The 25,516-nt window shown below is 45.3% G+C and overlaps 1 protein-coding gene across 7 annotated transcripts in view; it reads right to left on the minus strand.

The window, feature by feature from the left end:
• The window catches only part of PRICKLE2 (prickle planar cell polarity protein 2), a 314,648-nt gene that overhangs the window by 122,885 nt on the left and 166,247 nt on the right, over nucleotides 1-25,516 (minus strand). Inside the window, exons 1-2 of one of the 7 annotated variants that reach the window (XM_034658593.1) lie at nucleotides 15,189-17,035; nucleotides 14,737-14,856 (exon numbers count right to left, since the gene is read on the minus strand). The exons of 5 other annotated variants lie outside the window; for them this stretch is intronic. In XM_034658593.1, coding sequence (XP_034514484.1) covers nucleotides 14,737-14,741 — 5 coding nt within the window. In that variant the 5' untranslated portion in view covers nucleotides 14,742-14,856; nucleotides 15,189-17,035. Of the gene's footprint in view, nucleotides 1-14,736; nucleotides 17,036-25,516 lie in introns of those variants that run through there. One more of the 7 variants, XM_034658592.1, reaches the window with a different exon arrangement.

Here is a 25,516-nt window from a genome sequence, read left to right on the forward strand (position 1 = left end):
TCTTTCTTCCTCCAGATTAAATCTGCTGTTGGGCCTCTCTAGCAAATTTTTCATTTCAATTATACTTTTCAACTCCAAAATTTCCCTTTTTTAAAATAATTATTTTTTAAAAATCATTTCTCTTCATTGATATTCTCTATTTGATGATGGATTGTCCTGTTTTCCTTTAATTCTCTAGACATTGTTCCCTATAGTTCTTTGCACATATTTATAATCGCTGCTTTAAAGTCTTTGTCTGATAAATGTGACATTTCGACACCTTCATAGGCAGTTTCTTTTGCTTACTTTTTCCCTGTGTATGGGCCAGACTTTTCTGTTTCTTTGAATGACTCATGGTATTTTTTTGAAAATGGAACGTTTTAGATAACATATTACAGCAATTCCAGATACTAACCCCTTCCCTCCCTTTTCTGGAGCTTGTTGTTATTGTTGCTTATTTGTTTAGTGACTGGCTAGACAAGCTGGGTGAAGTCTCTTTCTTCTGCAGGGTGCAGCCTCTGATGTTGCTACTCAGAGGGCATGAGTACTGGCTCCCTGAGCACCTGGCTGATTTATATTTATTGGTATCACACCTAGCTGTTAGTCTCCACTAGTTGCTAGCTGATTGTTCTACTGTTTTTGACAATACCTTGGGGCACAAATTGTTCCACAGTTTGATCTAAGGTGGTGCTTCTTTGCAGGGGCAGGGTGTTGTCAATCTCTGAAGTGCCCCTCCCAGGGTGAAATCACAGCACTAGACTGAGAGCTAGATGGAGAAGGAAACCCATGTTCTTGGCTGCACGCTCCCAGAGTACAGTATCCATCACACTGATTTGTGATGTGGATACGGGGCAGCAGGAGATGTGAGGGTCATGGCTCACATGCCATAAGCTCACTCTTCTTACCAAGACTTAGTAGCTTTTCTTGAATAGGTATTTCTGCATTTGCTACATACCCTTGGGACAATTTNAGTAGCTTTTTTTGAATAGGTATTTCTGCATTTGCTACATACCCTTGGGACAATTTTCAGAAACCCTAAATAGTTGTTTTAAAAAAAATAATTTTCACAATCAAATGATTATTTCCCTGGTTAAAGGGTCTGCTTTGCTCCTCACACTCTCATTTTAGAAGTCGATGCACAGGACTTAGTACTCTTAAATCACTATATATTTTACTTGCTTATGTTGCTATATGTTCTATCTCCCTATGGAGGCCTGAAAAGTAAGCTCTAAGGGATGGTAGGCAGGATTTTTATTTCATTGAGCACTCTGTCCTTGAAACCTGGAACAGTGCCTAGCACACAGTAGGCCCTTTAAAAATATGGTTGAATAAAGTGCCCGTGACCCATGGCCTATGCTATGTATGCCGTGGCCAATCGTAAACTACCACAGCTGATGATCCATTTATGGCTGTGACAATTATTAATAACTGCAGTCCTTTATGTCCATAGAACATTTTTTTGCAATTCTCTTGGAAGCTGATCACAACCCTGGGAAACTGTCACACCTGTGAATGTCATCAGGCAGGTGACTGATGGAGAGAAAAGAATGAGAAGTGCAGCTCTGGTACACATATTGCTCAACCCACCGTGCTGGATTCTGCCTGTTCCTTTTAATCTTAAATCTTCTTAGCATCTATAAATAGCTATGAATAGAATCTAATTAATCTTGGTTAAAAGAGAGTCCTGCTACAATGAAACTACCCTGGAATTGGAAAAGAAATCTGTGTTTGATTCTGGGCTCCAGCTCTTGCTATCTGTGTGACACTGGGCAAGTTGCTTAATCTCTCTGTTCTTCAGAAGTCTTCTCTGAAAAATGTGAGTAATGGTGATAACTGTAATACCTCTTGCTGTAGGAGTCCAAATCATTTTCACAAAGCACTCTGCACAGTACGAGACGCAGCAAGTAAGATCACTCAGTAAGCATTAGACACTATTATTATTATCTGTTAAACTGTCATCATAGACCTGCCATTTATTGCATGGGGATGATATGCACATCCAATGGGAAACTGGCTCTGCAGACAGATTGTTCATGAGATGCGTTGTGCAAAATGGCCTTATGAGAACTGCAGAAGTAAGTCTTCCTGGCTTGCTGGGCTGCAAAAAAAGCCTTGTTAGCGTTTGCTTCTGTCCCTGTCCATCCTTCCACTCCTCCAAGTCTGTTTGTCCCAACTTATCAACCTTCTGACTAAATGAGCCCCTTCAGGAACCTAGGAATCCTGCCCTCAAGACCTTCATTTCCCTCAGGCAGGAAGTTCCAGGACAAGGCCAGCCATTTTCAACACTGCCTTTCAGCTACCATCTTGCTCAGCAGAGAACCAGGCCAAGGCAAGGTCCAAACTACAAAAAACAGGTAACACAACCTGAAACGCCAGTCAAAATGAATAGTGGAAGTTCAGTTACACACTGTCATGTGCTTCCCTATAGAGCAGCTGGTAGTGTTTGCCCTAATGTGTGAGAGTCTGATCCACTGAGACAGCGAGTGTCTGGGGGAGAGAGACAGGGGTCTGTCAGGCAAGATGTATCCAAGGGCAAATCCCAACTCTGCCCCTTATTAGCTGTGTGAACTGCGACAAGTCACTTTTCTTCTCTCAGCCTTTCCTAACAGTCTCTGCCTTATGGACTTTCTGGATTATAGGAGATACTACACATAAAACTGCCAAGCACACAGCAGGTTCTTAGAAAATGTTTATCAGGTCTGAGTGTAAACGTGCCATCAGTCATGCCCTAGACACTGAGGGCGACCGGAGCCCTCTGGCCTGAGCGGCCAGCAGCCCACAGCATCAGTCCGCGCTGGCTGCGAGCTTCCCTGCCGCTGCGGCCCCGCAGAGCCCTTGACAGCCCCCCCCGGGGGGGGGCGGTTCAGGCTGCCTTGTTGATTCGCCCGCTCCCCCTGACGCCGCAGCATAGCGAGGAGGAGCCCTGCTGGGGCATCCTCAGGGTCGCCAGGGGACAGGCCCGGATGGATATCAGAGCAGGCTGCTGTGCTGAATTATTTAGCACCCCTTCTCCATGGCAGCGGCCTCACTCATCCAGCAGGAGCCACATCGCTCGCCCCGTAAATGGCACACGCAGAGCCCTGCTGGGGGCTGAAGCCAGCAGAGCCTTTACTGCTCAACTCAGCATAGCTGGGGAGGCCGTGCAAAGAAGGGCTGTTCGGAGCCCAGCCAACAAGAAGATACACAAAGAGTGTTCAGCTAGCTGGGAGGAGAGGAGCCACAGAACTGGCCACCAGAAACACCAGGAATGGAAGAAGCTTTGAGGCAGCCAGCGGCTGGAGTCAGCTGCCCAGAAAAAAACAGGAATGCTTCTTGGAGGGACCCTTTGGCAGAGCCAAATCAGAACCCCCAGGTGCTACCCACAGACCTTATAAAGGCCCAGTCTTTTGGGATCTCTAAGATGACTGCTATCAGGAATATCTAGCCATAGGGCCATACGTGGAGAGATTTATAAGCCAAATTTATACGTGACATTTACGACATACACAACTTCTAGTATAACCCTCCAGACAAGCTTCAAGTTTATACCAATAGTGTAAGGAAACTGAGTTACAGATGAAGAAAGTGAGGCTCAGAGAAATCAAAATAGCTATGAACTACATGCATTCCTTCAATTTCGGACTCTATTTCCTTTGCCTTCTATTCATGGCTGTTCCTTAAAATTTTCATTTAGCTTGCTGAGTCTGTTCTTCCCATTCCATCCCATTCCATCCCAGGTTTGGGTTGATCTTGACATAAGAGATCTTACTCCAGGAGTAAGAGACAAGTTCTTTGCGCCTGTCATGAATGCAGGGTCAGCCAGCTATAGCCCCTCTTCATGGCAACAGCAATGTGGGAAAGACTGACTACTCGACACATGGCTAGAGCCGCGTTGTGGGCTATGGAGGTGGTCTAGGATAGATCTGGGTCAGTGCGATGCTCTTTCATTTGAATAAAGAGATGTTCTTCAAATTGAGTAAATGCAGCAACTCTGTAGGACTAGGAGGATTCATAGAATTCTCCTATGGGCCCTGCAATGCCTCAGTGAGTCTATCCTAGGGGTTCTACAGAATTCATCCTTCTGCCTTCACCAACTTAGTCACCCACGTGATAAGCCCAGGGCTTTGAGACACTCCCATCCCTCTAAAAAAAAAAAACAAACCAAAACCAAAACCAAAAAAGCGGCATATCTAAGCCTTAACTTCCCAAAGTGGAATCCTGGATTGCAACCTCAGCATCACCAGGGAAACTGCTCAACACACATGTTCTCAGGCCCTACCTGGCCCCACCGAATCAGAGGGGGAGCCATTCGGGGGATCTGCATGCATGGTGAACTGTGGAAATGGGGCTCTAACTAATCCCCAGCACCTGCTGTTGAAAGCCAACAAGAGGAAGAAGGGGTGAGACAGGATGACCTCAGAGGGGTCCAGGATGGTCAGCTGGCGGTGGAGTTCAGCCCACTTCTGTCTTGTTGGGCCTACCTCAGAGGTAGGGACACTGCAAGGAGCCTAACAGTATAGACGTTCGGCTCGGGAGGCGATGCATTTTCTGACACAGCTCCTCAGCCCTGCTCCTGTCTGTAAACAAGTGGGGGGGCTTAGTTCAGGAAATCTTGAAACAGGTGCTGGCCGAATCCGGGCTGCAGGGTGTGTGGTTTGCCTACCCTACATCTGTACAACAGCTTCTCTTAACAAAAAAGATAAGAAAAAGCCTCAGAAGATCTGGCCATTCTGAGCTCAAGTTCCCGAGACACACTGATTAGGTGCACCAGCTGAACGGGGCAGCCTTATTTAGGCTGGGGACACTCTTTGGTTTTCCACAGTCCCCACCTCTTTTCTCCCAGACACCAGAGCAGAGAGTCAGTTCCCATTACTATCCTGCGCATTGTCTCATTTATCTACTTACACTGACATAAATGTGCATTTGTACGTGTATGTGTGTACATGCATATGTATAGGTGTGTGTGTGTGTGTGTGTGTGTGTACATATGTATATTTTAACATTCACCAGCTTTCAGTATGTTTACGCTATGGAGATATCTCAGTTATCTCTAACGGGCTTTAATACCAGAGTAGCATGAAGCCTGGTTTTGAATCCAAGGATGTGAGCTCCAGCCCTTACGCTATCCTTGACGCTGTCTCTTGAACCTGAGTCTGACCCTCTCAGAGGCATGGCTTCCTGGTGTGTCTAAATGCAGAAGCTATCCCTTTCAAGGTCGCTATGAGAACAAGCCAGCTGGACAGTCTCGGACAGCAGCGCACAGTATGCCTGCAGGACTGGCCAAGCAGAGGAAAGGGCTTTGTTTTGTTTTGTTTTTTCCTATATCAGGTATCTAAACAATTCTTACATCAAAATGGGTGCTCTGCCAGTGCACTGGTCCTGTCGTTATCCACCTCACGCCCTGTGCATGAGACACCATGGAGAAATCCCTGCCTGTGTGTGACTTTGCTCAGATCAGCTGGAGGGTTCTTTGGAAAACTCAGGATGCCAGGTGTGACTTCTGATCATCTTCTCTTCTCTACAAGCGGCTCAAGGGATCAGAGGTCTTACCGGGAGCCTTCCAGTTTTCTTTCCTCCTCTTTGCATTTCACACTGACCCAAACAAATAAATAATGTAGGTGTAATGATTATCATCTTTTTTTTTTTTAAAGAAGGAAAAAGGCATATTTAATGTCACCTTTTTAGCAGTCTAGCTGGAACCCTGCATTTTAAATTACATGAAGCAAACACAGCATTTTGAACTACGCCTTTCTTCTCTTTTTTCTTCCTTTTTCCAGGAAGGAAATTCCCCCACCAAACCACCTCTGTCTTTCTTCCACTTGTACCCTTTTCCCACCAGGTCTCTTCCAGAAAATGTCTCTTGAAAGCAAATACATAAATCTTTAACTTTTCTGGGTGGTATGTTTCACAGAGAATCACAAAGATTCTTTGACTGGTTACACAGTTAATTTTCCATTTACATTAGAGAGCAACAATTTATTCTACAATAAAACTAGCCAACCCCAGGAGTCCACTTCAGCCAACGCCTTGGCCGGGAGCCAAGATTCCTGGATTCTTTCACTTCTCCCTCCCCGACTCCTGCACTTGCACTGGCCACCAATACTTCCCAGCTGCTTCTCCTGGGGTGCATTTCACCTACGCCATCTACTCTGTGTCTAAGACACCGGGCACCAGTCTATGAACAGCGGTCTGTGGCTCCTGCTGGCATTAACCATGGAGCCAAGAACATACCTGGCCAGCTGTAATAGCACAGGCAGACTGAGAGGTTTATAAAACGGAAAGGAGGCAATGATGCGAGAAAGTTGTAAGGACATTGAGCTCTTATGATGACCCAGTCATCCCAGGAGAGAGAATGATGACTTCCATTTGTGGATGAGAAACATGAGTGATGGAACAGAAATTTGAACATTGGTCTGTGGCTTATAAGTGCAGGGATGCACCGAGAAGGTTCAGCTGTGGTTGCACATGTGAGCACAACTCCAACCATAGGGCTGTCATTCCTTGAGGATGGGCGCTTGTTATTTAACTTCTTGGGACAATGGTGAAGAGGGTGATTCTATGCTGGGCTCAGACCAGGATTTCTTGACCTTGGTATTATGGGCAGTCTGTGCCATGTAATTCTTGGCTGTGGGGACCTACTGTTTTATTAGTGTCTCTGGCTTCTATCCACCAGAGGCCAGTAGCACCCCTTTTCCTAGAAATGCCTGCAGACATGGCCAAATGTTCCCTGGAGGACAAAAATGCCCCTGCTGGGAACCACTGGTCTACAAGCAGTTCTTACTTTGCAGTAAGTTATCAACTGCCTCTTTGGGGACCATAGAAAGTAGGGGTGAAGAGCACAGATTTCAGCATCAAACACGCCTGAGTCAGAATATATTCAGGCCTATCACTTACTGGCTCTGCAGCCCTGGATGAAGTATTCAATCTCCTTGAGCTTTTTGGTTTGAAAAGGGACAGAGAGTATTATATTTTGAGGATTAAAGGAGAAAATGCAGATGAAGGCTTTAGCAGAATGCCTGACATAGTAACAGTGTGATAATGGCAGCCACTGTTATTGTGATTAAGAAAAATCAGATGTTAGAAGGTGTCTAACCACCTCATCTCATAGCTAAATGCACTGAGGCTCAGAAATAGGAGGTATTATTTCTAATTAGGACTTGTTCTACTTCCCCAAGAATACACATTTTTGGTCACTGCTCCAATGCCCATGATCATTTCTGCCCCGTTAAACTGTATCTTGGAGCCTCCTAGTACATTATTTCTGTACTTTCCATGTTTTTTCATCTCCTAATTGCTAGGATTCCAATTTGTGGCAGTCAAATTATGGAAAGGGACAGGTTGAGTCTCTCAGGTAAGGACCCACCATCCATTTGGCCGGGTGACGAATCAAAGACAACAGGAAACTGGAGACAAAGAAGTGTTAACTTGCATGAAATCACAGCAGTGGCTCAGGGAGACCCTTCCAGCATTTTTGAAGTTACAGTATTTTGGCCCTGATAGTCTGCTTAAATCAACCCCGGTGGCAAAATACCCCAAGTTGTTTGATTTTGCTCAGCGAAAATGTGTGGGCCACCACTTGGTAACCACGGCCAGAAACCCTGGGATCTCAGTTCAAGTGGAAAAACACCATCTCGATATGCTCCAGTTTACATACTCATTTGTGCCTTGTCATTTTAAGGGAAGTTATAAAATAAGCTAGCTGGTGGAGGGAGTCATGTAGTAACTAATGTGGTAATTAGTCTCTCACTTGAAAATGTCTGGGGTAATTATCAAGTCATATTTAGAAGGGAGCTCTCCCTGGCTGGAATTGACATTCAATTACCCTGGATTTAGGGGACATGTTCTGGACCTTCTGCTGTTGGACACTAGGTGATGAGAATTAAAGGAAAAACAGTGATAAGCCTAGAGGGAAAAAACTGAATGCCTGGTGTGTGTGTGTTGGGGGGGTGCAGACAAAGAATGGGTATGGGTAAATTCATATATTCCTTTAAGAAACCACAGTTTAGCATGATCTAGGCTTAGGTGATGAGAATTAAAGGAAAAACAGTGATAAGCCTAGAGGGAAAAAACTGAATGCCTGGTGTGTGTGTGTTGGGGGGGTGCAGACAAAGAATGGGTATGGGTAAATTCATATATTCCTTTAAGAAACCACAGTTTAGCATGACCTAGGTTTCATTTGGTCACCAGGATACGGGAAGAATAAGGCACAGTCCTTGACTCAACTGGATCACGGCTCAAAAAAGAAAGATACAATTGCATACATAATACACACACGATTACATTGGGGTTGTCAGTAGACCAATGGTTCTCAACCAGAGTGTCACAGCATGCAACAGTGTACCCTGCATGCTTAAAAACTGGGCTGTCAGGGGCACCTGGGTGGCTCAGTCTGCCTTCGGCTCAGGGCATGATCCCGGCGTTATGGGATCGAGCCCCGCCTTGNTGTCAGGGGCACCTGGGTGGCTCAGTCTGCCTTCGGCTCAGGGCATGATCCCGGCGTTATGGGATCGAGCCCTGCCTTGGGTTCCTCCGCTGGGAGCCTGCTTCTTCCTCTCCCACTCCCCCTGCTTGTGTTCCCTCTCTCTCTGGCTGTCTCTCTCTCTGTCAAATAAATAAATAAAATCTTTAAAAAAAAATTGGGCTGTCAAATTTTGATCAATGTGTATAAGTTATTTTGCAGTTAAAGGTATACACTATAACGCTGATATCCTGCCTAAAGGATGTAGAATTGGGTTATTTAGCCACGTGGTATCCATTGAGTGAATTAATAGTAAGGNGCTTGTGTTCCCTCTCTCTCTGGCTGTCTCTCTCTCTGTCAAATAAATAAATAAAATCTTTAAAAAAAAAATTGGGCTGTCAAATTTTGATCAATGTGTATAAGTTATTTTCCAGTTAAAGGTATACACTATAACGTTTATCCTGCCTAAAGGATGTAGAATTGGGTTATTTAGCCACGTGGTATCCATTGAGTGAATTAATAGTAAGGAGAGGTAAGGAGCATAGGATAGTTTCAAGCCCATTTTTCTAAAAGAAAAATCGTGTGTTCATTGGATTGATCACATTGGAGATTTTTTTTCCCCAATTTTCCAAAGCTTGCTTTAAAAAAAAAAAAAAGTTCAATTCTATTCCCTTAAAATGATCTGCCAAAAGTTCTAGTATTTCCAAGAGTTCCACAAGTAAAAGGGTTGGATGGGTCGATGAGGAAGGACAGAACCGCCCCTGGGGGTTTCTCCATCTGGAACAAACTAGGGAAAGATGGATTAGACTTCTCTGTGATCAAGGCTACACAAATGCTAGTGGGCCTCATCTACCGCCCTCCTCCTACTTCTGGAGCCTTCGGAGGACTCAGAAATCCATGCTCCATGTGCCAACTGCAGCTTCTACTTGGAATCCGACTCCGCGTTCATACCAACAGAAGATCTTAAAGACAAATGAGAACCTCGAAGGGGAGAGATGTGTTCAAGTAGACTTCAGGGGGATACACTCAGTGATTCAGGAGTTTTGACTCAGTGATAAACCTATTTCTTCAACCAAGCCAATCACTGAATCTGGGGAGGCTTGGGGGAGATTCTTCTCTTGGGCCAACAGAGGATTCCTCAGAGAGTTTCAAATCCAGTATAACTGGCAAGCTACGCATTATGTAGCTGAAGGTGCTATAGTTTGAAACCCAAATCTGGCCTCAGAGCTTTGAGGCAATAGCAGAAAGCATGGGTGAAAGGACCAGGTGTGTGAATCACTGTGTGCTCACCGTGGGCCAACAACGCAGGTATTTCTGCAAAGATGACTTTCTCCCTTCTCAAAGACTGTTCACTGAGACTTTTCCTGTCAGTCTGGTCTCTCTTGAATATCACTAAAGACCAAATCCCTCCTGTGTACACCCCTCTCCCTTGGAAAACCTCACTGCCGTAGCTGTCATTTTAAAATGTTATCCCAGGGATCGTGGTGACGCCGTAAAAAATGAGCTCGAGATCATGTCAGGTGACCCCCACTTAACCCCCAGCCCCACCCCCACCTTTGGACATTAGAATAAAGTTCTCTTTTTGTTTTGATCTCCTAGCTTCTCCACATGATAAGTCCGGTGGTCTGGGTTCAGACATATCAGTGGTTTTAAAGTTTCATGTGCAACCGAATCACATGGAGGGCTTGTTATAGAGAGACCTGGGGGTCCCAACCCCAGACTTTCCGCTTGTCCGTGGGTCTGGGATGGGTGCAGCCTGAGAATCTGCATTTCTAACAAGTTTCCCTGTGATAGTAAGGCTAATGCTGCTATCTGGGGATCACACACTGAGGACCCCTGAATTAGATGCTTAAACTTGAGAGCTAGAGCTGAATCCAGTTCACCGCCAAAGGGCTTACTCACCCATGCTATGCCCCTACCTCTGTTTCAGTGAAGTCCCTGGTAAAAAGTGGTTCTCCAAGTTCTCAGGTTTCACTGGGCTGTCCTGCCCCCTCTATATAGGGAGGAATCCCAGAGAAGGAGGGGGCAGGATCTATCCAAAGGGTTAATTCCCAGGTTTATCAATACTTATTCACGGGAAGGTCTTCGTGGGTCAATCTGAAGTCCATTTCTCAAAACTCATATATTTGGGATCACATATTCGAACACCTCACTTTGCACATGAAAATCCTGAAACCAGAACAGGCCATGCGACTTGTCCAAAGCCACCAGGCCAGCTCACTGTAGCTAGCAGAGTTGTACCTAGAAGCTAGGTCTCTTGATTGGTCAGTTTCCAGTACAGAAGGCTTCTCCAGAAGGCCAGGCGCCCTGATCAGGTGATATATTTTAATGATCTATATAATATTTTTTTCCTCATTTGAACAGAAAGCTCCCAAAATATAGTTTAATAATTGCAGCCATTGCTATGCATGCATTTTAATGTGCAAGAAGATCGAAGTGAGGTTCTTTCTGAGGGAGCGCCGTCCTATTTATATTACCTTGCCATGTATTTATAGGCTACAGATTACCTTTAAGCATTCTGATTTTAAAAGAGTAACACTCTAAAATGACTATTATTCTCAAGGGATAAAGACATTTTATTGTGCAATCCTTTTGTCTTACATCATATATAACCTCCTGAATGGTAGGTGGATTCTTTTGCTTCCATTGTTTAACTATGCAAAATTTTGCAGCAATTCGGAGCCAGGCACAAAGTTTTTTCCCTAACTTAATACGACACCATTTCAAAGGAAGGAGTGCCTAAAGTATTGTAGGTCATAATTTAAGTGACCTGAGCCCTAACCATGACATAGGATAGAATTAACTGTTTTCCTCCCAAAGTGTCTCTAGCCATATCATGAGATACAAAGACTTTGATAAGAGATAGGCCTTTGGGTGTGGGATACTACGGAGCTCACAACTCAAATTGATTTTTAATGAAGAAAATTAATTCAATTAGGAATTACAGCATGGAATTTCATTTTCTAATGGGCCTGAAATATAAGTGTGTAAAATAATTTTGAGATCAAAGTGACTTTGGGTCTGGGCTGGTTTTCACCAACTTGTCATGGACTGAGAAATCAGCCATTCATTCCTCAGATGGGTCAGGAAGCCTGACAGCCCTCCCATGGTCTGCGCACCCCAATCCATAAAACTTTAAAGTCCATCCTCTAACAAACTTATGTAACTGAAACTTTACTCACTGAACATTTGTGCAATAGAAAGCTGAGCACTTAGTACTTCTTTTTTTAAAAAGGCAGCCCACCATCTCACCAGATAAAAATTAAAATGCACATTAGAAATAATTCACTTAACATCAGTTAATTTTCATGAGTCATTCCCACTAACTTCTTGCTAATGATCTGTCTTGGCAGAACTCTTCTTCACCTAACTCCTCTTCTGTCTTCCTCACTCATTTCAAGGAAAGCATTTAATAATGGGCAAATGGCAACTAATTAGGAGGGAAAAAAAACTTCCAGTCAACTCCAAAGGGAAACTGCCTCTCTTCCCCCAATAACTTCCCAATCAGAAAGGACCAGGGAGAGTTAATTAACGCGCAGCAGCATGTGGGTGCAGGGACGTGCACACATTCAGTCAGTTGCAGGCTAATAATTAAAGCCTGCCATGGGTAGAGCAAAAGGTCACCGTCTCTAGCTATCACGCAGGTGGTGACTTGAACCACAGATCAATCACCATTCACATCAAAGGAGTGAGAGGTAAAGCCAATGAGAAAAATCCAGCTGGAAAACTGTGTCCCTTTATTTGATAATGTATCACCCCTTTTTTAAAAGACACCCTCCACACAACTTGCTTTTGCAAAATGCAGGAAATCTTTTATCCTGATGGACCCTCTTAGGAAACGGAATTAAACAGTAATAGTAGATGCCATAGAAACCATGATCACACACCACCTTGGCTGGAAACAGGACTTAAGGGAAGCTGAAAAATATGCCGAGAATTTAACCTTTAAAGGAAATTCTTTTTTGACTCCTTATCCAAAGCTGTCATTGAAAACTGTGATTTAAAGTAAACTCCTTTGATATACAAATTTATCAGACATTTCCTCAATAGGATTTACTACCTTTAAAACTCTGACAATCGTTCCACTTTCCATAAAGAAAAATACATACATTAACGATGCGGCTGTATTCACTGTAGTACCGGTCATAGTCTTGTCAAATGGAGGCTCAGTGTGAAAGATTATTACTTGCCAATAAACCACACAACCGTTTGTTACTGCAAGGCTCAACCCCCAAAGAGAGAGAAGCTACCTGGTAAATGCCTTGAGGACTACACAGCCCTTTTCTTTGAGCCCTACAGCTCATCGGTTCTGTTGCACCCCCAGAATATCCCATTGTCCAGGTTTGAATCCCTCCTACTTTTGGGGGGTTGCTGTCTCGTACTGCAAGGATGTTCCTATCAGCCATACTATAATGGACGCTTCCTCAAGCAGAGACTCCCGGAGAACACAATGGGCAGCAAAGCACTCTGGGAAGAGGCTGTCTCTAGCATGCATTACTCGTGTAACGTATCAGTTTATAAATTGCTTTCACATGGAGCTTCAATCCAACCCTCCCTGACACTTGGTCGGATGGGGTCTTTTTCCACCGGTTTTCCTGACCAGAAAACAGAAGCTGAATGACTTGCTCAAGGCCTGAAAACTCTTAAGGAGCAGAGGTAGAAAGGCACTCAGGATTTCAGAAGCCATCACTGCTTTCCTTCCCTCGATCACCAAAGGAAATGTTGATATTCGTTCTCAACAATAGCGTTATCCATCAGCAGATTTTATGGAAGGCTCTGAGAGCCAGGCCATTCCTGGGTCTGCATTACAAGTTCTCCCTGTGCAGCTATATTCACATGGGGCTATACTGGGCGTCTCACCTATTGGTATTTTCCGACATTGGCAAATATCCCTGGGAGAGAGGGAGGAGTGGACCACACTGGGAACCACTGGGCTACAGAGAAGCCAAGTTTACCCTGACTGTGGGGGGGCATATGACCCAAATCAACCAACCAGAGCGTCCCACACCACTCTCCCCTGCCCTTGATTAGTCCAGGAGAGGGCATGTCAGCAAGACGGGCCAATTAATATTTTTTTTTTCATGGAGAGGGCATCGATAAGGACACTGGAAGTGTGAGAAAGCCTTGCTCCTGAGATCCTGGGACTCTTAGGTCTGGAGCTGCCAATGGTCTTCGGTGAAGGGTGGAGAGAGCATGCCTGGAAACAAAGGCAATACAAAGTGGTACAGATGCAGGAGAAGAGAGAGAGTCCCTATGACACTATGCAAGAACACACACCCCCAGCAGTGCCTGAAATAAGGGCCACCCCTCTGAATTCCCACGAGCCAATAAAGTCCCTCTTGGCTTAAACTGCTTTGACTTGAAATTTGGAACCTGGCAACCCCGGGAGGCCTCCTTTACTGCAGTGTGTGAAGCCCAGTGCAGGCTTCGCTTCCAGCAGGAAGCGCAAACCAAACTCCTCTTCCGGCCCAGCAGGGCCTTACATGTCCCGGCATCTCCCCTCTTCCCTGCTCACCCATCCTTGCTCCAGCCCCAAGGTCCTCCTCCTTGCTGTCCCTCAACACCCCAGGCATCCTCTGTACGTGCTGGGCCCTCTGCCTGGGACCTGCCCCCAGTCCCAGCACGTCTTATTTCCTCCAAGTCTGCATTCAGCACACTTTCTCTGGAAGGACAGCAGCCGTCACAAGCCACTCTTTAACATTTCTGTTGAGAGGCAGACAGTCCATTTCACACATAAAGCCAGGAACTACCGTGAGAGGTCAGAGATCATGGACTTGCTCGCATCTAGGTGTCTGTTACTCACCGCTGCTCCTCCCGACCTGCCAATCTGAAGCTTTCAATTTCCAGGTCTGAGTCTGGGCCCCTTCACCCATATCGGGTTTGCCTTTGAGCAGAGCAGCCTGGTTACATCTGGTGACTTAAGCGAATTAACACTTCACATCTTGAATTCTAGTTTGTCCAATACACCACAAATATTTACTAAGCTCCTAATACATGCCAGGCCCTGTTCTAGGCTCTGGGGACACATCAGTGTGCACAACGGACACATCCCCCTGCTCTGATGAACCATCCAAGGATAGGGGTCTGTTACCACTTTAGACGCAGACAAGATTTATCACTTTTCTGGTCAGACATTTCGACGGGTGAATTCACATTTTAATGGAACACACTGGAGACATTATAACAGAATGATTACAAATGTGTATGAATCAACCCAAGATAGTCTACAAAAAAAAAAAGGAATGGGCATAGCCTGTACCTACGCCAACGGTCTTCCCTCATCTCTAACATAAGCCTCTTTTCTTTGGAATCTTACAGACCTCATTCAGGCCTTGGCTCCACCGCTGGGCTCGAGACCTCGACCAGGTCAGTTAACAGCTCCGAGCTTCCGCCACCTCCTCTGTAAAACGAGGGTCACAACAGCTTCCCATCTTATAAGGCTGTTAGAAGGAATCAGGGACGTGCTTCAAATAGGACACTCAACAAAATGAAAACAGAGGCGGCAATCAATAGGGAGGGACTCTGAAGCAAAAAGCCTGTGAAAATGATTTCCCCCACCAGCTTTCTCTTTCAGGAAAGTTCATACTTGGTCCCCACTGACAGAGCCCAGCCAGGTCCGCCACATGCTAGAGGGGCCCAGTGAAGCGTGCCCTCTCCCCACCCACTGGTTGACTGGTTGGAGAACACTGAGCATGAGGCTGTAACTCCTTCAGCTGACACAAGCACCGGAGGGGTGGGCACGATCCCGCATCATCCCAGTGTTGATCCTAACCTCTAAGAAGTGGTTTCCTCCGTGGCAGTATTGGTCTATTTGCTGGTCAACAGCAGTTCTGCTCTGGTTTTCAATACACAAGTGGCATGCGCTTTCCCTGGTGTTTCCATGATCCCTTTCCTACCAGGCCAGGAGGCAAGATGCACAACGGCATGAGAGCAGCCAGGGAGCTTGTGATCCAGACTTGGCAGTGTATCTCTTCAAGTCTTTGCCCTCCTCTGAGCCTTGGTTTCCTGGGGGGCAAATCCTCAGTGGCTTAGGTCGGGGTCAACAAACCTGTTCCGTAGAGGGTCAGAGGGTCAGAGAGTCAAGCTTTTAGGCTTTGAGGGCATGTAGTTCATATTATCTCTGTTCCAACTATTCAGCTCCGCCCTTGCAATAGGAGAACAGCCATAGAGAAATAGAGGAAACATAAGTGCATGGGCCTGAATGTGTTCCACCCAAACTATGCACAAAAAAGACTGCAGGCTGGATGTGGCTAGAGTGCCAGAACTGCCCACCCTCCTCTGATGATCTTTTCATGGCACCTTCCAATTCTGAATGTCCATGATTTAGTGATTCGAGATTCACCTCCTGTCTGGCCTTAGAGGAAGTCTCAGACGCTAGAAAGTTCTAGGTTAGAATTAAAAGTTTAAGAAACAGGAACGACAGCTAGCACCGACGAAGTGATTGCTGTGTACCAAGTACTGTCCTAGTGGTTTAATGTGCACGACCTCGTCTTGTCCTCAGAGCAATGTGTTGAGGTGCACACCAAAATGAGTGCCTTTTACAGGTAAAGAGACAGACTCAGGCTGTATAAGTGACCCCCTCGACATCATCAAAGTGGGAAGTGGCAGAGCTGGGATGTGAACCGCTGTCTGACTCCAGTGTCCTTGCTGAAAACTAGTCAATTATGGGATCATCACAAAGTTGTCTGGACACCTCCTCCTGCTGGTTGCTCCACCCCCCATCCTGGTGATTGTTCCAGGAACCCTCCAGAAGTTCACGTGAGAAACGCTGTTCTTGCATGCCATATAAATTAAAAGGCTGGCCTAAAAATAACACAAGAGTTCACTGCTCTAGATGATGAATTGCTTTTTAATGCATAATAATTGACTCCTTGACCAGCTCAGGACCTTACAGCGGCTGGAATACCTACAGCATGCCTTATTTGGAAGGTGACCACTAGACAAGAGCTGGGTCAGCTGAGGCAGTCTGCACTCTCTCACCCAGCCTCACACAGCCCCATTTAAAGAATCTTTTCAACTAAGAAGGGCGGGGGGAAGAAAAAAAAGAAGAGCCAAGGGTCTACATCTTACCATGGTTTATCATAATTAAACCAATCATAAACAAAACTCTCGAGAGACAGTGGCCTTGGAAAAAATCAAAGGGCAGCTTGGAATGTGCCTGGGACCTGCTGGCTGACTGCCCGAGAGGCGTTTCGAGGTGGGGCGCTGCTGATGCTCCGTCACCGCCTGCGCGGTCTCACCGTCTTCAACCCCAACAAAGTCTCCCCGAGCCACTGGCGGTTATTCATGCCCTCGCCCGGGGCCCCTCAGAGAGATGGAAGTCTGTAACAATAGAGGTGTGGGTTTCGGCGTGGCCCGGTCCCCTTCTCTCTTTGGTGGCAGACATGACTGCACTCTCCAGAGAGTGTTCGTGTCCACAGCAGGCACAGTGAAAATGTTAATGCAACAATTTAATAAATATTTAATGGCTCTTTCCTTAGCTTGCTGACGCGATCAAGCAGGAGCCTCATTACTAAAACCTACTTTCACCTCCTCTTTTATTTATGAGCTTTATTCCTTTCCATTATCGCACCGAGCCCAGTTTAGACAAACCAAAGCCCGGAATACAGTAGAAAGAGGAACAAACAATTCCATACCAGACCATTAAAGCTCAGTGCAAGTCATCCCCTGTCTAGAAGCTTTGAGCCTGGCCCCCGACTTGACAGACAAGACTGAGCGAGACAAGAGGCCACCTCAGGAACATGGATCCGCTATTTTTAGGGTCATGGGAATATTCAGAGGAAGGTGAACAAAAAGACGGGGCCCCTGAGTCCATTTCTCACCTCCTCACTAGCCAGGGCTACTTATTATTGTAGTAGATCGTGTAACATCTTTGACCAATAATAATCCGTTTCTTTCAGCGGATTTCGTTCTTCCCACCCACATGATCCTACTCACTGAGCCCAGCTCAGATGTCCCCGCCTCTCGAAAGCTTTGCCCATTTCTCCCCCCAAGTCAAAATGAATCATGTCCACTGTGGTAATCCCATGTGCTTTGCTGAAAATACTATTACGGCTCTTACTTGACAGGGTGACTTCGGTATCACAGTCAAACGTAGTAGAGTTGAAAGTGAAGACTCAAGTCCAAGTGCCTGGGTTTGCCACGTGCGGCCCTGTGTTCTTGAACAAGTCAGTTACCCTCTCAACACTGTACTGACTTGTCTTTAACATGGTGATGATGACGGTCCCCCAAACGGCTACTGTGGGATTATGGGGATTAAATGATTTGGTATTTAGCAAGCATTCAAATGTTCTAATAGCTGGACATTTGTACCTGTATCTATATTTATACATTACTCATATATATACACACAAACACAGACATACATACGGGCACGAGGTTTCAGATTCCATCCACATCCACGGAATATGTACAAGTATGTTGTATTCATAGTAAGCAGAAGGAACCTGAGGTCTCATACCCACCTCTCCCCAGCTTCCCATTCAGGATAAGAAGCTGTGAGCCTGGCTGGCTAAATGCCAGACCGCAGTAGTGAGTAGAGTCACTTTAGAAGTCCACATGCCCGGCACTGTTTCCTTGCTCCTATGTCCTTGCTTCCATGCAGCTTGGAAGGTAAGTGGGCTTTTGACAAGGCCTGTCAGCTTCCTCTCTGCAGGCCTGAGCTTGATGGTCACTGTATTTGCTTCCTGTTCTAGGTGACTGCTGAAAAGGTTTGGTAGGATTCTCAAGATTTGCATTAATGTTTAAGGGGAAGTAGGAGGTGTCGTTGAGGCCTTAACCACAGCCATGTGCCCTGGTCCAGCCTTCACCAAGCTCTCCACTGAAAGATAATGGTCATCATCCTTCCTTGTAGGTATTTCGGGAATGTCTTTGGAAGGATCAAGGATACAGACCACTCATCACCTCATTCCTTATGTTACACACATGGACCTCTCCACAATGCTTAAGGGTAAACTTAGGGAGAGGGACAGAAGACTCTGGAATTGGGCAGACCTGGTTCAAATCCCAGTCTGCTACCTCATGGCCTTGGGGACGATGGCACTCTCTCCAAGTCTCACCTTCTGCCCTTATTACCCATGGCCGAGAACTCTAGTTCCTGAACCTGACATCTCTCCTGCCCCCTCAGGAGTTAGGATTCCAACTGTTCTCTAAGCACACTAATAGTGGAGAAGACAACCTCTTCTGCAGAGGTGTGCGATCATGTAACCATGGTCTGCCAATGAGACTGTGCTAGGACTGGGGGGCACTTCGAGAGGTCTCCTTAAAAAAGAGGAGCTATGAGCTTATTTCCCCTTTAGTTTTGCTTACTGAAATGCAAATGTGATGGCAGTAGCTGGTACCAGGGGCTGATTTCAGGGACAGAAGCCATATGCTGAGGTTGGCAGGGCAGAAAAAATAAACCTAGGTCACTATGACATAGTGAAGTTGCCAGATCAGCCCTCACAGTCACCTCTAAACTTCTTTTAAATAAATGCCTAACACATTTATGCCACTATTGAGTCTTTCCCTGTCCTGTGCAGCCTAACATAAGCATTACTGATACAAAAAGCTCAGCAACAACATAAATAAAACTATGGCCTACAGGCCAAACCCAGCCCACCATCTGGTCCATGAGTGAAAAGTGATATTCTGAGATAAACATTTGCAATCAATTTCATGACTGGGAATAGTAATGGCAATCTCCACCTCCTCAAAAAAGAATTTCATTCTTCTCATTAGCACACCTGTATTATGAAAATGTATGCTCAACTATTATCATTACATTGGGAATTCTGTCAATGGATTGTGTTGGAAATCCATCCTATCTTGCAAAACCTAAAATATTTACTGTCTGGCCCTTAAAAAAAAAAAAAGTCTGTTGACCCATGACAGACCCATGACACTCCTGGTCATATAAAAAAGGCTTAATAAATGACAGGTATTATTATAACTAAGTCTCCAAAGGAAGTTGGCATAGAAGTTGCTCAATTATTTGCCCATTTTTGTGAGAGATCATCCTCTAGAAAAGTATGGCTTAATTCTCTGTTGACTTTAACAGATAAGAAATCTTCCAGAGTCAACCTCACCCTTCCTAAACAGCCTCACTTTCTTTCTCACTTCTCGGTCACCAGGCAAATACAAAAACAAACACAAGAGCACAACAAAGACACTCACAATGTATTGTTTCCCATGCCCCCCCCACTGCACCTGTCATAGACATATTTGAAGGCCACCTATCACAAGAAGGGACAAAATGAATAAGACAAAGGGACAAGACAAACCTAATTTCATTGAGCTCTCTCTGAATGTTTTGGTAACTATGCCTAATACCCATCTTCTATTTCCCCAGCGAATTCCGGATTTGACATGTGTGATCTGGCACAAATGAACAGAACCCCAGGCAAAGCCACACATGGGATTCTACCATTCACCATATGGCACTAATGCTTCATCCATGACCAAACGCAATTCAGGGATCTCGGAAAGAATCTCTCATGCATGTAATACCAGGAACAGTTGAAGCATGAGTTCCAACCTTCCCCAACAAAAGGAAAATTATATGGCTGAGTTAAACCAGCAGCTCCCAACCTTTGTCAGCAATGGTGCCAAGTTTTTGGCTCATGTCCACATCACACTACCAGTCTGTGCCAACTCCTCCCTCCACCCTTCTGCCCCAACCTTCAGTAGGACACGCTTTAATCTCTAAGACAGTTTGGGTTGTTCCAAATGCCAGGCTTGGGATTATGAAATGGGTGTGTAGGATTACTTCAGTGGAGGCCTCAGGTGGAGAAGGAAAGGGACATCTGTAGCCCATCTCATCTCTCCTTAAGGCAGGCAGGGAAGAAGGGGTGGACTTCCCACTGGCAGCACGGGCTCGAGTAAATGAATGGGGTGGCGCTGAGTGGGATGCCAGGAGGTGGAGCTGTGTCTCAGGCTGGGTGTCGACTACTTTGAAATGACCACATCTGGTCCCAGTCCACTGGAAGGCAGGCCAAGAGAAGAGTATTCTGCAAAGTCTGGTGGTTCAAAAAGATTTCAACCGTCATGGAAAAGTCGGCTTGGCCAACAGTTTAGGAACATGGTGGGAAGGAGAATGATTCCTTCAAAGCAGCCATGACCCTTGGTTATGAGATGCTATGTTGCAGAGCAGCTGAAACACGCTATATGGGAAACAAAAGAGTTCTTGACTCAAAGTTTTGTGGATTTTGTTCCAGCATTGTATATTCCCCAGAAGACATGTACTAGACCAACCAAAACAGTACTCTTTGTAATAGCCTCTAACTAGAAACTAACCGAACATCCATCAACAATTGAATGGATACATTGTGGTCTATTTAAGAACGGAATACTAAACAATTAAAATTAATGATCTGCAACTATATACAACAAAATGATTGACTCTCATAAACAAAACATTGGGTGAAAGCCAGATTCAAAAGAGTACCTATTGTATGGTTTTATTTATGTAAGATATCAAAACAGGAAGAATCTATGACGCTAGAAGTAAGGAAGGATAATGGTTAGTGTAAAAAGCCCAAAGAGGGTGCACAGAAGAGGCTCTGGGACCCTGGTGACATCTAATTCTTGAACTGTGTGCTGGTGACATGGGTGTGGTCAGCTTCTAAAATCTCCCTGAGCTGAACACTTAAGTTCACTTTCCTTGCTATATATTATACTTCTGTGAAAAGATCTGAAAAATAAAAGGAGCCTTTGAGAGATCCAGAACCATCCACTTGTTCTAAGAGGAGCGTTAGATATTTTGTGCGATGAAGCAGCCCCTATCACTTCATTTGACAAGAAAGTTCCAAGAGAAGGAACATGATTAAGAATGGTAGGAGCCGTGGCAACAATGAAAACATGTCATTATAGTAACAAGCTAATACTTAGTACTGACCTGTGCTAAGCATGCTACAAGAATTATCTCATTTAATGTTTATCCTATGAAGTATGTACAATTACATCCCATTTAATAGTTGAAGGGACTGAGGTTTTGAGGGTATAGAAATGGGCCCTGTCTCCCAGTTTAAGTAAGCATTCTAACTGCTTCCTCATGTAGCTGTGGTGGGTGGAGCTCTTGGCAAAGCAAGGACTGGCTCCAGGTCTCCTGATTCTTGAGTCAAATATCCTCGTGTGAGGTTGAAAAATGACCCCCCCAAAGATATGTCCATGCCCTAAATCCTGGAACCTGTGAATGTCATCTGCTTTGAGAAAATGGTCCTTGCAGATATAATTAAAATTATGGATTTTGAAATGAGAAGATTAGTCTGGATTATCTGGGTGAGCCTAAATGTCATTGTAAATGACCTTATAAAAGAAAGGCAGAGGGAGATTTAATAGACAGAGAGAAGGTGGCCATATGAAGAAGAGGCAGATACTGGGAGTGATACACCCACAAACCAAGAAACACCAAGGATGGTCAGCAGGCACCAATAACCAGAAGAGGCAAGGAATGGATTCTCTCCCAGAGCTTCTGGAGGGAGCATGGCCCCGATGACACCTTGATCTTCAAACATTTGGCCTCTGAAACTGTGAAAGAATACAGTTCTGTTGCTTAAAGGTATCAGGTTTACGACACTTGGACGCAGCAGCCCTGGGAAACTAATACACTCCCCACTTCCTAAATGTCGTCTGACATCATCTAAAGACGGTGCTCCGCAGGATGGCAAGAGGTGTCCCTGAAAAGCATCCTGGGGTCACAAAGATTTGGGAAACAATGTTAGATAGGTTTCTTTATAGCTGAACTTCTCAGGACCTTGACTATGTTTACGCTGCCTTACATGTGTTTCAGAAGGGATGCGGTAATGCAGAATTTCCCAAACTTAACTGGAGGATCCCACCGAACATTCCTACGAGGTGCTGTAGTGCGCCATGCTGATACACTGATGAGACCCACGCGGAAAACAAAGGCCTAAAAAGTTAAGGGTTATCACTTCGCCAAGCTCATGATTATTTTTCTAAAGCCCCCCAAGCACGGTTTAGTAGTTACCAGGTCAAGAGTTGGCCTGGAGAATCTCCTTGGGCCCTTCCAAATCTAACAATCTCATTCTTTATGGACAAGACCAAAGCCGCTTCTTGCCCAGAGCAGACACTGCTCATCCATCACAGGGCTGCCCTGAGCTCTGAAAGGGCCCTTTAATGCTTCCAACCAGAGCTCCAAGCAAATAAACCCTCTGCACGTTTCCTGTTCTAGCGCCTGGAGGAACAATCTCAACAAACCAGGGCCTGTGGGTGTTCAGAAATGCCAGTATCATTCTCTTCCTACCTAGGGAAGGACATCCTCCTCCTCACCAATACTTGTTGGCTTTTACTCATTTCTAGAATATACCATCCTTTGCTCTGGCTTTTCGATGAGTACTCCAGGAATGATGTTGGGTGAGAGCCTTTGGGAACAGGGAGGGGAGGAAGTTTCCGGCACTAGACATCCAGTCCACCTTTGTTCTCTGTGCAAGATTTTATCCAACAGATTAAAATATATATATACGTGTTTACTGCCCTGTGAGTCCCAAAGCCATTTGTGGGAGTTTCAGTGAATCTTAAAAATCTTTGCAACTCGGGGCGCCTGGGTGGCACAATTAAGTGTCTGTCTTTGGCTCTGGTCTTGATCTCAGGGTCCTGGGATCAAACCCCACATGGGGCTCCTTGCTCAGTGGGGAGTCTGCTTCTCCCTCTCCCTGTCCTCTGTGCTCTCTCTCAAATAAATAAAATCTTTAAAAAGAAAAAAAAATCTTTGCATCTCAAATCATGTTCCCAGAGCAGCAGCTGACCTGGTAAGATTTCCTCAGCAGGAGAGCTCAAAGGCTCAGGGTCTTCAAAGAAAACCATTAGTTATGGGGACAATTTTTAAAAGGTGATAAAACACTAATGCCTCACTCCTACTGTGATAACACCTTCCTCCAAAGAGTTTATAGACCTCTACAAGGGGCAGCTATCACTGACCCTGTTCTATAATTAAACAAAACAAACAGAGGGTCAAAAACATTAAATATGTGGATTTAGTGGGGTCACAAAGGACATTAGTCTTCCCATCCCCAAGGAAGATGGAGATGAGAAAAGGAGAAGAGTAATAAGACAGAACTTTAGAACTGTTTATTAACTAACAATTTTCTTGCAGTTGCTACGTCAGACACTGAGCTGGGTGGCAGTCATTCAATTTAGTGAGCCCCCTACTGGGGGACAGTTCTGTGTGCGGAATATGGGAACTGAACGGCACATTTCCTGCCCATCAGGAGGGAGAGGCCGACAGTTACCATGTCGAAAAGCACTTCTATCTTGAGAAGTGTTTTGAACAAAAATTAATAAGGAAATGTGGCAAAGAAAACTACACTGTATGTGGGTTGGGGGGCTGGGGGGTGGTGGTGAGGCAAAGCCAGGTAGGACGTCCTCTTGGTAGAATGACATTTAAGCTAAGAAGGTCGTTGACGAGAAGCTGTCAGCCAGCCAAAGTTCTAGAGCATTCTGAGCAATAGAAACACCAGGTACAAAGGCCCTGAGACAGGCAGGAGCTTGGGGGGGGGGGTTAAAGGGCTGGTATGACTAGACCATAGGTACTAGTAGCTGGGGGAGGGAGACGTCCTTACAGAGAAAGGTTTGTGCCGGTGTTGTCGGATGGGAGTGGGGGGTCTGGTAGCTCATGGTAATATGTTTAGAGTTTGTCCTTACCATCACAGGAAGCTATTAGAAGGCCCTAATTAGGGAGTGACAGAATCTGATTTAAATTTAGAAACATCAGGTATTTGGGAAGGTGACTGAGTCATCAAAGTGAGGCATGACGGTGGCATTCGGAAGTTGTGCCTGCAGACGGTGAGCGGTGGTCCCATCTGGGATATATATCTTTTCTATTTGATTTTTTAGGGAGGTGTAATTTACATACAGCAAAATGTATATTTTACATGGGGAGACTGATCAATTTTGACAACTGCCTATCCTGGTGAAACCCACACTCTAATCAAGATATAAGCCCCTTCAGAACCCCAGGAAGTTACCTGAAACCCCTCTTCAAGCAGCCCGCCCTTTCCTCTCCCACGTCCTAAATGGGATATATTTTGAGGTTGAACTGCAAGGACTTATTCCCACTGGACTGGACAAGGGAGTGCGTTGAAAAGAGAACGATGCCAAAAGTTTGTAGCTCAGCAGCTGGGTGGCTGGGGGGTCCATTTGCTGACCTGGTAAAGGCTCGGACAGAGGAATAAATCTAGGATTGTTCTTTGACACTTGAAGTTTGAGAAGCCCGTTTAATATCTAATAAAGACACTAAGAAGAGGTGTGTGTACATAAGCCTGGAGCTCGGGAGAGAGGTGCAGGCTGAACACGTCAATTTAGGAGTCATCAGTATGTGACGACATGTAGCCAAGGACAAATGTCAGCAAGCGAGCAAACAAAAATGAGCAACAGAAGAACACACAGAGAGAGGAGAAGAGCAGTCCAACTTAGAAGGAATTAGTGCAGGAGAACAAGGAAAGGAAAATACAGCAAGTGGGACATACAGAAGGTTAGAGAGAGAAAGAAGAAAGCTGGAAGGAGGGAATGACGCTCCCTGAGGGCTCAGACGATTGTTTCTGACAGGTAGAAGGCAATCTCTTAACTTATTTAACTTTCTTTAAAACTCTGTGGGTAGGTACCATTATTAGTCCCCTTTGAGAGAGAAGGGAATGGAGCCTGAGAGATGTGAGTGACTTGTCTAAGGGTACACTGCTGGGAAGTAGTGGCTGCCATTTTGAAACACAGCAACGCCCCCAGCTCTGTTGGGCGGCACAGGGACGGGTAACAGGGAACATGCAAAGCCAAACAGGTTTCTCTACTCCAGGGTTCAGGGCCTTTAATGTAACAGCATGAATTGTGATTCCTCAAAAAAAGATGCAGGATGTCACATTTCGCAAATATACATGGAACCATTTTTTGCTTTCTTGTTTGGAAAAGCCATTTGCCAATGGGTGCTCCCTGGAACACAGAATGAGAACCACTGCTTGCCTGAAGGCAACATAAGCGCACCTTCAGAATGTGTTTGAACAAAGCCCAAAGTGCTTCCAACGGTCATTATGTCACTTGTACCCAAAGGAGAAAGGGTTGACATGAGCATTCAACTGTACAGATAATGGAGGCAAAGCTCACGAGGTTAAGTGG

This window comes from Ailuropoda melanoleuca, chromosome 4 (genome assembly GCF_002007445.2).
Source record: "Ailuropoda melanoleuca isolate Jingjing chromosome 4, ASM200744v2, whole genome shotgun sequence".
Taxonomy (NCBI): domain Eukaryota; kingdom Metazoa; phylum Chordata; class Mammalia; order Carnivora; family Ursidae; genus Ailuropoda; species Ailuropoda melanoleuca.